This window comes from Gavialis gangeticus, unplaced genomic scaffold (assembly GCF_001723915.1).
Source record: "Gavialis gangeticus isolate Ggan-Ray unplaced genomic scaffold, GavGan_comp1, whole genome shotgun sequence".
Lineage (NCBI taxonomy): Eukaryota > Metazoa > Chordata > Crocodylia > Gavialidae > Gavialis > Gavialis gangeticus.
Genome location: NW_017729030.1, coordinates 5,921,843 through 5,937,224, shown reverse-complemented (window position 1 = coordinate 5,937,224; position 15,382 = coordinate 5,921,843). Strand labels below are relative to the sequence as shown.

The 15,382-nt window shown below is 42.0% G+C and overlaps 1 protein-coding gene across 9 annotated transcripts in view; it reads right to left on the bottom strand.

The window, feature by feature from the left end:
• The window catches only part of TENM3 (teneurin transmembrane protein 3), a 552,323-nt gene that overhangs the window by 73,780 nt on the left and 463,161 nt on the right, over positions 1-15,382 (bottom strand). For all 9 annotated transcript variants that reach the window (XM_019521869.1, XM_019521871.1, XM_019521872.1 and 6 more), the window contains 3 exons: positions 12,122-12,338; positions 10,974-11,093; positions 10,258-10,519 (listed from right to left, as the gene is read on the bottom strand). In XM_019521869.1, coding sequence (XP_019377414.1) covers positions 10,258-10,519; positions 10,974-11,093; positions 12,122-12,338 — 599 coding nt within the window. The remainder of the gene's footprint in view (positions 1-10,257; positions 10,520-10,973; positions 11,094-12,121; positions 12,339-15,382) is intronic.

The window sequence follows — 15,382 nt, the reverse complement described above, 5'->3', positions numbered from 1 at the left end:
TTTTTTTTTTTTTTTTTTTACATAAACTAAGTCCCTCAGCCATCTTCCCTTTTTTTTTTTTTTTTTTGGAAGAAAATATCTTGTGTCTTTTTACACAATAGTTTTGTCAATGAAGTAACCTCTTTTCTCCAAGTCTATCAGGCAAAACATTTCTTCTGAAACTTCCACCTACCCCAAGATGTGGAATACACAATGCATACAGTCACTGTAATATAAACTATACTTTTCCACGGAGCACTAGATATTATGTAGGATTCAGTATTCAAATCGACATGTCTCTACATGGGTTACACTAATTTTACTATTATGTCTACATTGCACAATTCATAAGCTGATTTGCCCTAATGGCTCAGTATCTCTGCACAACCTGTTCAGTGCAAATCAGTGGTTCTCAACTTTTGTAGACACAAGGTATCCCTTGTTAGACTCTTGGAAAGTGCTAGCTCTTAGCTTTTGCTTGGTTTTTGACAACAGAAAAATAATAAAGCAATGCTTCTGTTGTAAAGAACTTAGAATGACCACAACAGGTCACACTATAAATTTGAAATCTGTGGGTTTATCTTGTAACTCACATTGACACACCTAGCAGTGCTAATGCTGTGAGGCACACCTGTTGAGAATCACTGGTGTAGACATACTTTCAGAGAGACAAATTTATCTCTGAGAAACAATAAGTCTGAGATACCACACGACAGAATCAAAAAGAGACTTTGTAAAGTGAATTAGATGCTTAAAATTCTGCTTGGCTGAGCATCTCAGTATCCATCTAAAATCCATCTCAGCATCCATCTAAGATCCATCTCAGCATCCATCTCTCATCTAAGCCCATTTGGGATCCACAAAGCAGGTACCCCTATGAGACAAGGCAGCGCAGTGCAGAGATATACTCATTTACCTACGAACATGCTAGATCCAATGTCCTGGAGCTTACACAGCATCAGGCAGTGCTGTCTGGAGATACCTGAACTAGCCCACATATGCCAACTATGGGATCTGATACCATTGTGTCACACAATAGACTTAGCTTGGCTATCTCTGCAGGATTTTGCTTTGTGTCATACAGACACACTGTATGTCTACCGATGGGCCCAATCTAACAGGCATGTTCAATCATGCCTATTATACTCAGGGGCTAAGGACGGACATTCAAAAAGCCTGAGCCTGAATTGATTCACTGTTTTCAGATTAGTCTAAATTGCACAGCTTAAACTGATTAATAACTAGACTGATATTCTCTGTTACAGCAGGAAATGCAGCCACATGCCTGCAGTGGCTCAAGCCAGAAGCCAGGGGGCACTACAGCACGCCTGCCAGCCACTGCCAAAGGAGAAGGAAGAGAGACACCTTCCAAGGCTCTCACCCCTCCCCGCTGGAGCGGAGGGGATGTGGCCAGGCACCAGCTGGGGCTAGCACAACACATGGGATGCCAGCCACCAGTGGGGGTGGGGGCAGCAGCTGCCACAAGACTGAGGATTGGGGATGGGGAAAAATTCCTTTCTCTGGAGTAAGCATGTATCGAACACAGCAATTAGCAAAACATGCAACAGGGAACTACCAAAAATCTTCGCCTAAGCTTAGATGCTGCCCAGTAAAACCAAGCATACACAACTTATTCTAACTCAGGGGTTTTCAACCTTTTTGGGCCAGTGTACCCCTGGCAGCTGGTTGAGAAAGAAGGAGTTCCCTGGCAGCTGGGGGTGAGCGGGGAGTTCGCCAGTGGCCAAGTGATGAGTGGAAGTGCCAGTGGCATGGAGGCAGCAGAAGTGCCCACTGAGGCCTTCCCAAGTGCCAGCAGTTGAAAAACCCTGGTCTAACCTAAAAAGTAAACCAGGAAGACAAGAGAAAGCCTTGCGTAAGTCTTACATATGCTGAGGGCAGAGTGTCTCCGTACAGCCAGGCATTTAGAAAGGCTTTGTTTAGCTATTCCTATCTTTTACAGGTTCTGCTTTATAATGTAAATGTACCTCTTCTTTGGTGAAGCCCTAGACTCACAGGTGCAGGGCCTGGATCTGCACAGAGGGGACTAGCTTGCCTCCCCCCACCACTTGCTGTGGAATTAACTCCCTCACTGCCTGGCTGCAGGCAAGCTGCAGAGACTGCGCCCAAACCCTGCCTGGTTGCAGGCAAGCCATGGAGGTGCAGCTGAGGCTGGCAAACTCCAGCTGTGGTCTTCAGGGTTTGCCAGCAGGGGGAGAGTGAATGGAGGGAGGAATTTGCCTCAGAGGCCATGGTAAGCCAGCATCTGGCCACACCCTGCCCCTGCTCCAGCTAGAGAGCAGAGGGGAGGGGCCAACCCAGCTCTCTGGAGCAGAAAGAAGAGCATGCTGGGATGCTGGAGGAGTCTGGTTTAACTTAAACAAGGATGGGGTCAGATGTGATGCTTATTTGATTCAAAACTGTTCCTTCAACTCATAAGGGATGATTACAGTTTTTTTCTAAGTGGCAAATTCATATTTACTGTGGGAGAATTTGGGATGGGCACAGAAAACATAAGAGTCATTTCCTGTGTCCATTCTGTGTCAACCATCCTGTTAATGTGGCTTGGCAATACTTTGCATCACATGCAGAGGAAAATGATGTGCTTCATGAGCTCTAGATGCAGTACTTCATCATCCCTTGAAGGCAGTGTTTCTAGTAGCACACACTTAGTCCCATATAGTGGCAATCTGTACTGAAAAGTTGCCACAGAAGAAAGGGAAACAGAACTAAAAGGCTGGGTGAGAGGATAAGGAGGAAAAAGTAAGTAAACATGGAGTCAGACCCAGGAGATAATTTCCTAGATGAAAAAGAGAAGTTAAGGTTAAAGTTACATGTTACCTAACCCTATTCTTCCATTGTTCAGTATCTTAGGAAGTCAGTACATTTTCTTCAGGTGTATCCATAGATACTTCTTTACCTAGGTACCAACAGTGTCTCCCTCCACAAGAACTTGAAAGATTGTTCTTCAACTCTTTTGACCAATCAGTTCTTCCATTAGTGGTGAGACAGGAAGATGCCATGGAATGGAGCTACATACTTAGCAAGGATGAGCACTTAGGTTATTTCCAGTGTTTCCTTGGAGAGTCAGTTCTGTAGATGAGTTCTACCAAACTAGTCCATCTTCTTCCTTGACTTTATTTTGCTATTGGTAATAATGTTCAGCAGAATTTGTGGCAGAGTCTACTTCCAAGACCTACAGTCAAATGTTTACTTGGCTTAACAGAAAAGGTCCCATTGACTTCTCTGGGCCAAGATTTCATCTAAAGAACCTATTTCACCTTGTTTTCCCGCAATTAAATCAGGACTTGGATAGCCATGTAAATTTAGTAATAAATACTGAAACTTGGTTCCACTGAAGAAAATGGCCAATCTCCTTAACGTACAGCAATCAGGAGGAAATGCAGTGTATTACATTCAAATAGCTCCAAGATCTGGCAGGACTCAGCAGCTTGTGCAGATTGGGTCCCTTAGGAGTGTCATAGAAATCTTTAGGGTTGAAAAGCCAACTTAAGCTCTCAGGTTGATGCAATTTGTGAAAATTAAAATGACCTTTATGTGGAGACTAGAGGTTAAATATTTCACAACTGCCTTCCAAAAGTTTTTCATGCATAAATAGAATGTCAAGCTTTGCAAACTAGTAGATGGGCTATCACTTGGTCCCCTTACAGAATTAGTATTATTCCAGACAAGCTGATTATCTGTCAAGAAAAATTAGTGGATGAGCTAACTGGCTGAGCTGGGGTAGTATGATTTTTATACCCAAAGACTTCCCAGATGTTGTTCTTCACTAAGTTGATTCATTATGAAGGCCCCAGTGAGATGCTTTTTTTGCAATTCCTGGTTACCTCTTTAGAAGTATGCTTAAGTGTTTAGTTAATGGTTCATAAGGACAGCTGAAATGTATGTCCTTTTTTACTCCTTAGCCTCCAAAGTTCTCAGGAAGATATATTAAGGCAGGGCACTTCTTACTGAAAGGAAAGGAGTAATCTGTAATTCATATTTTGAGAACTAGGCTCTTGTGCCTGCACAGACCAACAGCAGTTAGTTTTTGGCCTTACAGGGGTCTGAGTTAGCCTCCCGATTTTTAATGAGATAGTTGTCCAAACCCACATTAAGATTCCTTCAAAAGGACAACCAGGCTGGCCTATATGATTTCAGATCTCTGAGGCTAGAGGGTTGATGGCCACCTTCAGACTGAATGCTATTCATCTACATTTTTTGGTTGTAAGGGAAGTTTTGAATGAACTCTGAGACCAACAGAAATCCCATTACCTACTGTTAATTTGCAGATATGTTGTTTCTCTTTGTTCCTCTACTCAAGTTTTTTTCACCCAGAAAGAGAACAGCATCTATTAGTTCTGTTTTAAGTGCAACCTGGGAGTCCTCCAAACATCTTAGAGTTATTTTGCCTTCAAGGTCCTATTAAAGGAATAGATCCTCAATTGCTCATATCCCTGAATGGGCTTTTACATTGTTAGCCTGCAAATAGATTTGTTGCCTTCTAGCTTGAGAGGAAAATTAGTTATCCCCTTTGTACCTTGGGCTAAGGAGCAACATATGCTGTTTTGGGCAGAACATTAAAAATATGGCTTTTTTTTAAGTTCTTCCTTAACGACACTACTGCATGTCACTTGATGTCTGCTTTTTGAAGAGGCTTATTATTAAGAATGGCTTATTATTACTTATCAGTAATAAGACTTGGGGTAGCATACTTTTCCATCATCCAGGTCTATCTTTCCCTTCCTGTGATGTAACACAGACATCTCTACAGGTTGATAAGTTTCAGGCTGGAGAAGGAGAGAGATTTGCTTGTACACGCGTGATATGAATGACAGCTTTGTTGCATCCTAGTTTATCCTGTTAGCTGAGCCAAACTGCTGTCAGCGTTAATTGGTTATAGGACGGGAAAAGAGACAAATTTAATTAGCAGTACATAAATCTTCCTTAACCTATCCAGTATTATTACATGACATCTGAGGGCCTATTAAATACTGCAGTCCTGATTCTCAGACCCTCTTCAAGGAGCAAAGCAAAGTATGGATCCATGGGCCTGGAACACAGTGGTCTCCCAGCAGACTGTTTTCCACCGGTAAAATTTGTTATTTTGGACCTGGCCGTCTTTTAGACCAAGGGACAGGAAGGTACAATAAAGACACCTAAATATGCCTCTCTAAGTGCACAGTATGCTGCTTTGGCATGCCCAAGGCCCTAAACTGATGGCTCAGAGACCTCTAACTGCTTCTGTTCACCTCAGAGATGTTATTTATAATTGTACTTAAAAAAAATCTTTTCATTTCACTCAGAATACTTGAATACAGCTGTAGTGCAGGCAGACCTTCAGTATTTTTAGGGATATGTTTCTAATCCAGTTAGAAGTCCTGACACCTCTTGAAATAAGGTTGATTAACTATTATAACCCACAGAAACTCTTTATGTCTAACTACCACACACAGAATCTTCTCCATGAGAGAAAAAGCAGGTGGAGCTTTCCAAACCTAAGATTGAATCACCGTATCTTTCTGAGATGAGAAATTGGTGAGCTGTTGTCTGAGTAGTGAATATTGATCAGGAAATATGGGAAATCTTTCCCTAAGGCATCCTACTTCTGTCTGCCTTTGAAATAAGTGGAAGAAAGTACTAGTTGAAAGTATTTATAATCCGCAAGTAAAATAGATATTCACACCATTTAAAATACCCATCTCTTGAAACATTTAGTATTTGTGCTACAGTAGCAATTAGAGGCTTTAACCCAAATCTGGGGCTGCACTGTGCCTGGGGCAGTACATACACATAGGTAAGGGACAGTCTATAAACAGACAAATCTAAGTAGATGAGATAGGACAAAGTGGGAAGTAAGGAAGTACTATTGCACAGTAGCAGACTTCTTTGTAAATTTATGCTTAATTGTTGTAAAATTGATTTGTCACAGACATATGGGCCTAGGGCAGGGGTGGACGAAATGCGACCCACGAGGCCATTCTCTCCGGCCCGCAGGGCCCCTAAAAAAATTTAGAAAATTAATATTTCTCTGCCCTTGGTTCCTGTCAAAAATGCAGAAACCATGGGCAGTAGGACCCAGGGGAAGCCTGGCAGCCTCCAGCAACAGCAGGGCCCACCCAGGCCTGCCCCCCAGCTGAAAGACCCAGCCACGGTTTCTGGGCTGGGAGCACGTGGCTGCCCCCGTGCAGGAAGCTCAGGTGAGTGGGGGGGGACCCCAGGCAGGGAAGGAGTGTGGGGGGGAAGCGGACACTCCCCGCCCCATGCCCAGTGTCCTGCGCTGCAGCTGCTTGCAGCCCCCTTGGAGTTACCTATGCCTGCTCCAGACAGCCCCATGCAGGCTGTGAGCACCTGCAGCGTGGGGCACTGGGCGTGGGAGGGGCCACTTCCCCCCTGCACTCAGCTTTTCCTCAGGCTCCTTCCCCGAACAGACAAAAGTGGCCCCTTGCCTGCCCCATGGCCAGTGCCCTGCGGTGCAAGCGCTTGCAACCCATGTGGGGCTGTCTGGAGCAGGCACAGGCAGCCCCAGGCCAGCTGCGAGCGGCTGCAGCACAGGGCACCGGGCATTGGGCAGGCGAGAGGCTGTTTTCTCCGCCCCCCGCTCTCATCACCACCTTGTAACCCAGCCTCACTGCCAGACTGGCATTGGGGACAGGCTACAAGCTGGTGCTGAGCGCGGGGAAAAGTGGCCCCTTGCCCACCCCATGACCAGCGTCCTGCACTGCAGCCACCTGCAGCCTGTATGAGGCTGCCTGTGCCTCCTCCAGACAGCCCCGCGTGGGCTACAAGCGCCTGGAGCAGGGAGCGTGAGCCATCGGGTGGGTGAGAGGCTGCTTTTCCCTGTGCTCAGCACCAGCTTCTTCCCTGCTGGTGAGCAGGGGTCAGGGCTGTGCGCTGCCCCCTGCCTGTACCACGGGGCTGGGGGTCACTGGATGTGAGCAGGCAGGGAGCCAGTGGGAGCACGGGGCCCACACCGGTGTCCTGGGGCCAGTGTCAGTGGGGCCCAGAGCAGGGTGGCAGGAGTGTGGGGTCCCGGCCAGCAGGGGCTCTGGAGCCAGGCTAGCAACCCGCTCTCCCTGCTGGTGCAGCCCAATCGGCTCCACAGACCACTGCCAGCTTGTGCCCCGCTCTGGGCCCCACCAGTGCTGGCCCTGGGACATTGGTCTCAGGACATTGGTCCCAAGATGGTGACCAGGGGTGGGGCGCCTGTCAAGGGGCACAGCTACCCATGCAGCCCTCGAAAGCCTGCCAAAACTGGGTAAGCAGCCCTCCGCTCAAAGTAATTGCTCGCCCCTGGCCTAGGGCCACCACAGAACTTAGGCAAATGATGCTCAACATCTGCATGCCTGACTTTTAAGCACCCAACTCCAGGAGTGAAATTTCTAAACATGAATCAGGCACCTAAGCTCCCCAAACAATGAATGGGGAGAGTAAAGCAGGCATGGGCAACTGGTGCTTCCTGGCTCTGAGAGGCCACCAGCAGCTGTTCGCTGACTGGGATGGGGGTCCCCTCAGTGGCTGATCACTGACCAGGGGGTGGGCCCCAGCAGCCAATCACCAACTGGGTGTGGGGGGGTCCCCCAGCAGCCAATCGTCAACCTTAAAAGAGCTGGTGACAAACTGGAAGTCCCATCAGAAAAAATGGAAGTCCCACTGGCGCTTCTTGTGGGGGGGAGAGGGGGGCACTGGCTGGAGCTGGCAAGGGCCAATTTCAGGGGGGGGCACTTGCCCCACCATAACCCTTCTACACATCGCCTATGAAAGCAGGGAATGGAATGTTCTGCTCCCAGCACTGTATGTATTACATTCAATGGCTTTTTTATTCAAAATGAGCAAGAATTCCCTGGAGCAGGGACTGGAACTCGGGTCCCACAACCCCAACTCCGCTAGCGGGGCAGTGTCCTTATCAGAGGCTACAAAATCAGATATCCTTCAGCTCTCTCCTGGTCCCATGAATCCAGAAGGCTTGAAGGCCCTGGGGATCTGTTTCACCATAGCCTGGGGCTAGGGCACTCTTCTAAGAGGTGGATGTTGTGGGTTTGAACCTGTTTTGCTGAGGCAGACCTACAACCCAACTCTTTTGTTTCTAGTCAAGGGCTCTAACCACTGACCATTATACAAGAAGTTGTTTTGAATGAAATTGGCTGTGGTTTCTTTCATTTGCTACATTCAATTCTGTCAAGCTAGGGACAGACATTACACATAAACTAGTTTAAGTGAGTAGAAACTGATTTAAACCTGTAATAGAACAGACATTCAGTGCACATAAACCAGTTTGAAAATGGCCGAAACCAGTTTGAGATAAACATGGTTGAATGTAGTATCAGACTTAACTGATTTGGGTCAAACCAGTGTATGCATTGTCTGGTTCTTTTAGTTCTGTTTCCCTTTCTTCTGTGGCAACTTTTCAGTACAGATTGCCACTACATGGGACTAAGTGTGTGCTACTAGAAACACTGCCTTCAAGGGATGATGAAGTACTGCATCTAGAGCTCATGAAGCACATCATTTTCCTCTGCATGTGATGCAAAGTATTGCCAAGCCACATTAACAGGATGGTTGACACAGAATGGACACAGGAAATGACTCTTATGTTTTCTGTGCCCATCCCAAATTCTCCCACAGTAAATATGAATTTGCCACTTAGAAAAAAACTGTAATCATCCCTTATGAGTTGAAGGAACAGTTTTGAATCAAATAAGCATCACATCTGAAATTGTATTGATTTATCTAGAGTGGTGGGTGGATTGGGAGATACAAACTGTTTGTTATGCATTGTGCATTAGAGATTAGAATCTGACCCATGGGGTCAGAAAATTTTTCTTGATGCATTTGTGTAACTTCCATTAGCAGAAATAGGGGTTATGCAGAGGCGCTAAGTGGAGAAAACAACCTTTATTTGATGTTTTTAGACAGTAGAGTTATTGCATTTTTGCATGAATAATTATAGTGTGTTTTCAATTTATCACAAATTGTCCACATTAGTACAGTTAAACCAGGTGTATGTAATATTTTTTTTAATAATGAAAGCCTTCCTTTTAAACCCTTTACAATCACCTTGTCTATTATTACTTTTTCTTGTTTTATAACCATGTATTTAAATCACTTTCCATGACTTTGGGGACTAAATCTATCATCTGCTGCCAAATCAAGAGACTCAGTGGTATTTCGCAGTGGATTGCATTTTGCAAATAACTTTTTTAGTTGAGTTGCAGCTTTCAAAGGTAGGGGAACTGCAGTGAAGGATAAAAGCAAGCACTGGGTAGCATACTTTAGACTTACATTTAATTGCAAGTTGTTTATATCTTTATGTTAAACTGCAAATTGTTTAATTATTTTGTTCTTTTAAGCTCTAAGTGAAACTAATTTTAATCGCACCTATTACATTTAATTGTATCTACAAGAAGTGAGGGTGTTTCTTACTGAAGATTTACAAAACCAGGCTCTTTGTATTTATGACATTTTAAACAAGCAAGCAAACACACAAAATAGCTATTTTTAGCAGGGGAAGCATGACCAAAAAATAATCACAAAGGTGATTTTCATTTCTTAAAATGCAAGTATAATTTAAGACCAAAGGAAAAAGCACATTTATGGTTAATTATTAGGAATTTGGGAATCTAACAAAATGCATTTTAGAGACACAAAGCATTTAGACCGCATATTTTTTGTTCAAAATGACATTCTGGTTTCTTTTCACTAACTTTGCTCTTGATCTTGTGAGGTGTTGATACATAAAGGCTTCAGTAGGTAAGGAGACTGCTCAGTATCTTGGCAGATACTGTCCTTTCAAAACTATGAAATTTCTCAGTCATTAGGGGAAAAACCATCAGAATGCATAAATATTTATCAAGAACAAACAGATCAAACTGAGCACACTACCCACAGCACACTATGCTACTCTGGAAAAACAAACAATTTACATTTTTCAAGGTGTGTGTTCTTGACATTAATGTTGAACACTAGCAGGCTGATGGTCAAAAAGTCAGGGCATAACTGTGATTATACAGGCATGAAAATTCTCATCTGGCAGCTGATGATACTCAGCACCTTATAATTATAAGAAGTGTGTACAACTAGATATTTGCACATACTGTACTTTTTGCTTCTACTTTTTTAATGCAATTGTTTCTATGATTTTGAAAATAAAAGAAATCTGTTAAATAACTATACTGGTGCAAGTTTCTTTTTCACTATAAATCTGGAGCTTGCATTCTTTTTATTATACTATTTTACAATTAATCTAATAGAAATGATTGTTTAGTTCAAAGTTAATTGTACCTGTGTCTCAGGGATAATGGGGCTGTCTTCAGGAGAAATTCTAAACAAGGTAGATAAAGGTGATGATACAATGACAGGGTTTGGCCTCACAAATCCACTCAGGTCACAGCTGGGAATGTCATTCTCCTCCTTCTTCATGACCAGGGTATCCATGACGTAAAAGACATTCCATGGGATCCACACTGTGTGATATTGCGTGAGGAATGGCGAGCGCTCAAACACCAGAGTCAGAGATGCACCACCATTTGCCACCAAATCAAACCTAAGACAAACAACAAGATTATTCAGATAACAAACTGACCTGAATTCATGCCCCCCACACCGCCAAATTACGTAGTTTCAATGTAGTTTTCATTTTATGCATCTGACTCCTTATGGGAGTGCCTCACTTTTTGTCCAATCTAACTCCAATGCAAACAATGGAAAAAAAATCAATGGATTTGCATTAGCCTACTAGTGCATGAAAGAGCTGAAAATGCTACTCCTGTGTTTTAATTCAACAGCCATTTTCTCTGTTTCAGGAAAAAAAAATCAACAACTTTACTTGTTTGTAGTATTTACAAGGCCTGGTTTGCAATTGTAACCTCTGAAAAAATGCTGTTTTTTCCATCACTTTCAAACCACAAACAATAACTCCAGAGATAACAAAGTTCTCTGGTAAACTGAAATTACATTTACCATCTTCTACTTGTAGACATTCCTAATGGCAAACTTACATTCCATCTTGGCGAGTGATTGTGTATCCATATTCTGGATAATGTAAAAATGATACATTCACTCCAATGAGAGGTGTTCCATCAGCTGTTAATACTTGGCCTCTTATGACAGATGCGAGGCTGTGAAAAACATGCAGAACTGGTTATGCATCTGTTTTCTCAGGCTATCACGGTAATGATTAGTAGCAAATACAACTTAAACAAATACCCATGTCTCTATATGTTATCAGCTCTTGTTTGCATACTCAGGGTTGAAACAGTGCCTAGCCGCTGTCCCTTTTAAACTTCACATAACTAGCATTTTCTAAGCATCTTCATGTTTACCCTCTGTTTTAATCTGGCACAGCTTTTCTTCAGAGTTACAAAGTTCAATAATTTAGTGAAGAATTTTTTAAAACTTATAAACTCTATGCTTTCCTTTCATAAGTCATATCTCTGGCAGTTTCATAAAGAAGAATGTACTTCCCAATCAATTTCAAGGCAATCTGTAAATCTGCAGAGGCTAAGAGGTACAAAATTTAAAGGGGCAATAAGGAACATTTGTGCAACAACTTTTAATCAACTGCTGTGCCCAACTGCATTAATTTTGCCAAATTACTGCAGACACAGGAGTCCTGGTGTAAATCATCTTCTTTTACTCAGTGAGACATAAGACACCTGCTTTCAGTTACCGGTTGATTTTCAGGTCATTACTGCTCTTCAAAGCACCAGTCAAACACTTTATGCAATTATACTGTCATGCACTTAACAGTTCTATTACATTAATTCATAATTTACATTATTTAGTGTGCTTAGTTTAAGAAGTTAAACTCTCCCTTCCTTTCTTATTGCTTTGATAGGTTTCCAGCTACAGTCACCCAAATAACTTGGTAGGATGAAGATTTTTTTTGATCTTTAATAGAATGCCCTTTTATAATGCAGGTACCAAGCATGGCAAAGTGTGTAACTTACTAGCCATGGCACTTGGATTTTTTGTAAGAAATCAGCTATAATAGTCCTTATTGATATAAAAAAAAATGAATACTGCATTTATTGAAAGGCCATTTCCAAAATATCACAATCATAATGGATGGTTTACCCTTGTTAGCCACATCTGTACTGTGAAATTTTATTTTAGACTCGTAAGGGAGCAATCCATTGATATTCACCTCTTATTGAAAGGGCTTTCTCCAGGTATGACATGAGTGCTGTCTGGCCCTATAAGGAAACTGATCCGATCATAAAAAGATTTGGCCGCTTGCTGAGATGGCGATTGCTGACTTTGGCTAATGATATCTTGAGGGTCAGGCAGTCCACGACAATAGGGCTGATTTTGGCAAGAACTCTGCAAGCAGCAGTCAGGATCCATACAGTCAATTAATCCATCTGTGGGCAGAAATTCAGACAAATCAACAAACTCTTCCTCTTGTTCTTCATATGTGAACGAGCAATTAGACAAAGTTTGTCTAGTGAGAGAGTTGAAAATCAGCATAGTAGGAAAGAATATTAGTAATTAGGATTTTTAACAATTCACTTTCAAGTAACGAAGGGCTCTGTCAATCAGTCTGTCAGAGACACTCAGCTTCTTGCAGGATTTGTCTTCATTTAAAACATTTCTTAAACCATTATATTTTTAAATTAAAAATAAACATTTTAAAACAGAAAAAACCCAGAAAATACAGGGATTTCAACTCTATAGACATTGCTTACTGATAAATATTAAATACTATTTATGGGGGTTAAGTAGTATTTATGTGAGGTTATTTGGTTTGCTGGGAATAGAAACAGGTAACTCCCACTCCACTGCTTTCTTGAACCTATTTAGAGTCTGTGTGCTGTAAGTAGCTTTAAATATTTAACAACATTTATCAAGATGGATTCTTTTATATTTGGGAACAAAGCTTTTGTTGATACTGACAAAGGTCTTTTTTCCCACAAGTCTTTTTCATGAAAATGTGTGAGAGCAAAGTCTGTGTTAAAAATTTTATATTTCATTCCAAGTAAATTCATGATGCATGATTGTTAATATAAACATGCTTTATGCATGCATGCTGGTGTTTTTTATGTGCATGCACATTATATTCATACACAATATGGATTGGACCTGTCACCTCTGGAAATCTAATTTGGTGGAAGATTGAAATCAAGCTCAAATAGATAACTGTTAATTAGCCTGAAGTAAAACAAGTCTGGAAATGTCAGCTACACAAAGTTTTCTTCTAGGTGAATGTAATGTAGTATTACATAGCTGATAATTGTTTTCCCTAAAAGTGTAGCAAGACTGAAATCGCTCAAGCATTTTATTATTCCATTTAGGTAAACAGTGAGAATTGTGTTTAGTGGGAAGCATAAGAATTGAAAAAATATACAGTAATTTGAGGAAGTCTCTAACAATATTCCTTCTATAATATGCTTAGCCTCAGATTAAAACTAAAAACAATCAGTCATGATTGTTATACTTGGTTACATTCTACAAGAATGTAAATAAAAAGGGCTCTTCCAAATGCAACTAAAAACAAATTTCCTTGAAGAATGGCTGTACTGCATGGATCAGAGTCTGCATTTTGGCACAGTACTAAGGGCCTGATCTTTCATTTCTTGCACCCCCTTCCAGTTCCCCTTAAGCCAACTGGCAGGGATGTACATTTCGGGAGTGTAATGTTTCTGGAGCGTTACTCATTCCTGGGAGGATTTTATTTAGTCGCAGTCGCCTAAAACAAGAAACTTCTTATAACCAAACTACTATGATACCATGCTGGTTTGGGCGGTACCTGCCTGGGTCAGGATCCAAACTTGGTACACTGATGGTTAAAGGCTTTCTTTTTACATTTATGTATCCTCCCTCTGGCAATATTTGGTGCAATTGCCAAGGGGGCATGCTCAAATTTAGTCATTCATCTTTGTTAGTTTATAAAAAGCAAATGTACATCTGGCATGTAGTCTGCGGGTCATAAAACTGCATGAGATTGACACCTTCTGAACTAATCAGCTGGAAATGCATTTTTACAAGCCTCTCCACTAACATCAATCAGAGAAAGAATCTCATTTTCACCAGCCAAGATACAGGGACACACTGTTTGTTATTTTTCTGTGGAGTTTATCAGCAACTTGCCCAAGCGAGTGACGGATGGTTATGAATCTGGCTCCCTATAACTTGAGAAAACATTTTTCATTCTTTCTCTGTACTTATATAGCTAGTGCTATCTAGTACCACTAAGGTGAATGCTCTATTGCCCTGCATGTCGCCAAGTAAAATAGTCTTGGTAGAACAACTCTGCAAAATTATTGATGCATTTCAGTTTAGCCAAAAAAATGAGATTTGGCTTACATATCTATTAACTTAGTAGCTATGCCTATCAGATTCCATAAGAAAAATACAAACAACATCAGATATATTTGAGCTCTTTGGATAATCATTATCAATGCTGGAAAATTACTTTGCATTTCCTTTCTAGATTTTAGTAATTTTTTTATGTACCGCAGGTATAGCAAGCACATTAATATTTATGCACAAGTAAAAAAAAGCTCATCCTCAAAAGTTTAAACTCTTGCAATTAAAGTCTCAACTAGATGTACTTTTTCCTTAGCCGAAACATGCACAGAACTGAGAGAGGGTATAGTTTTGCTATGTGCTATTTCTAGAGACTAGTAAAACACTAAAACGGCAGGTGTCCAAACTCCCCCAGGGTGTCCTTTCCTTGCAAACTGGTATATTTAGGAAGTAAATTCAAAACAGGATACGGATAACAGACCTATAAACTGGCAAGCTCTGAGTCCTGTTTTTAAATAAAAATAATCGAAATAGGACCTGGAGGAGGAATTTGGCTAAAGTCCACTTTAGAATTAAATTTTGCAAACTGGATAAGGAAGGAGAACAACTTCACTCACCAAATCAATCTGTATTCCTGCACTTGTGGACTTTTGTATGCAGTAGAATCTGGTTATAAGCAAAATCATTTTTTTTCCAGAAAAGCTTGTTTTGTTTTAGTGCTAGACTTCCATGGAATTGTCCTTGTACTTTTTATGCCTCCTTGTAATTTGGGGCTAAGCTCAAGAAGCCTATGACAGAAGCAATCTAACTTTTGACCTTTACTCTAAGTGCCCACAGTTAGGTCAGGAGCTAGCTGAACACACATTATCACAGGCATTGGTGATGTTTTTGAACAGAGTGCCAAAAACACCCACAACCTTGACTTGTAAGATGTTGGTGTGCCAAGGGCAGATGGTGGGGAACCCACGAGAGGCCTGATCCTTGTTGTGGCAGCGGAGCCCCAGCCCCTTCCCTGCCATCTGCCCTGAGGTGCATGCTAAGCAAAATACTTTTGCATGCCACACTCTGGCAGGGCTTGCTTATCCCTGCATTAGTCCTTGAGGGGGTGGGGGGAAGGGGCTTGGACTCTCTCTCCATGGCCCAAGTTGAACGGGGGGTG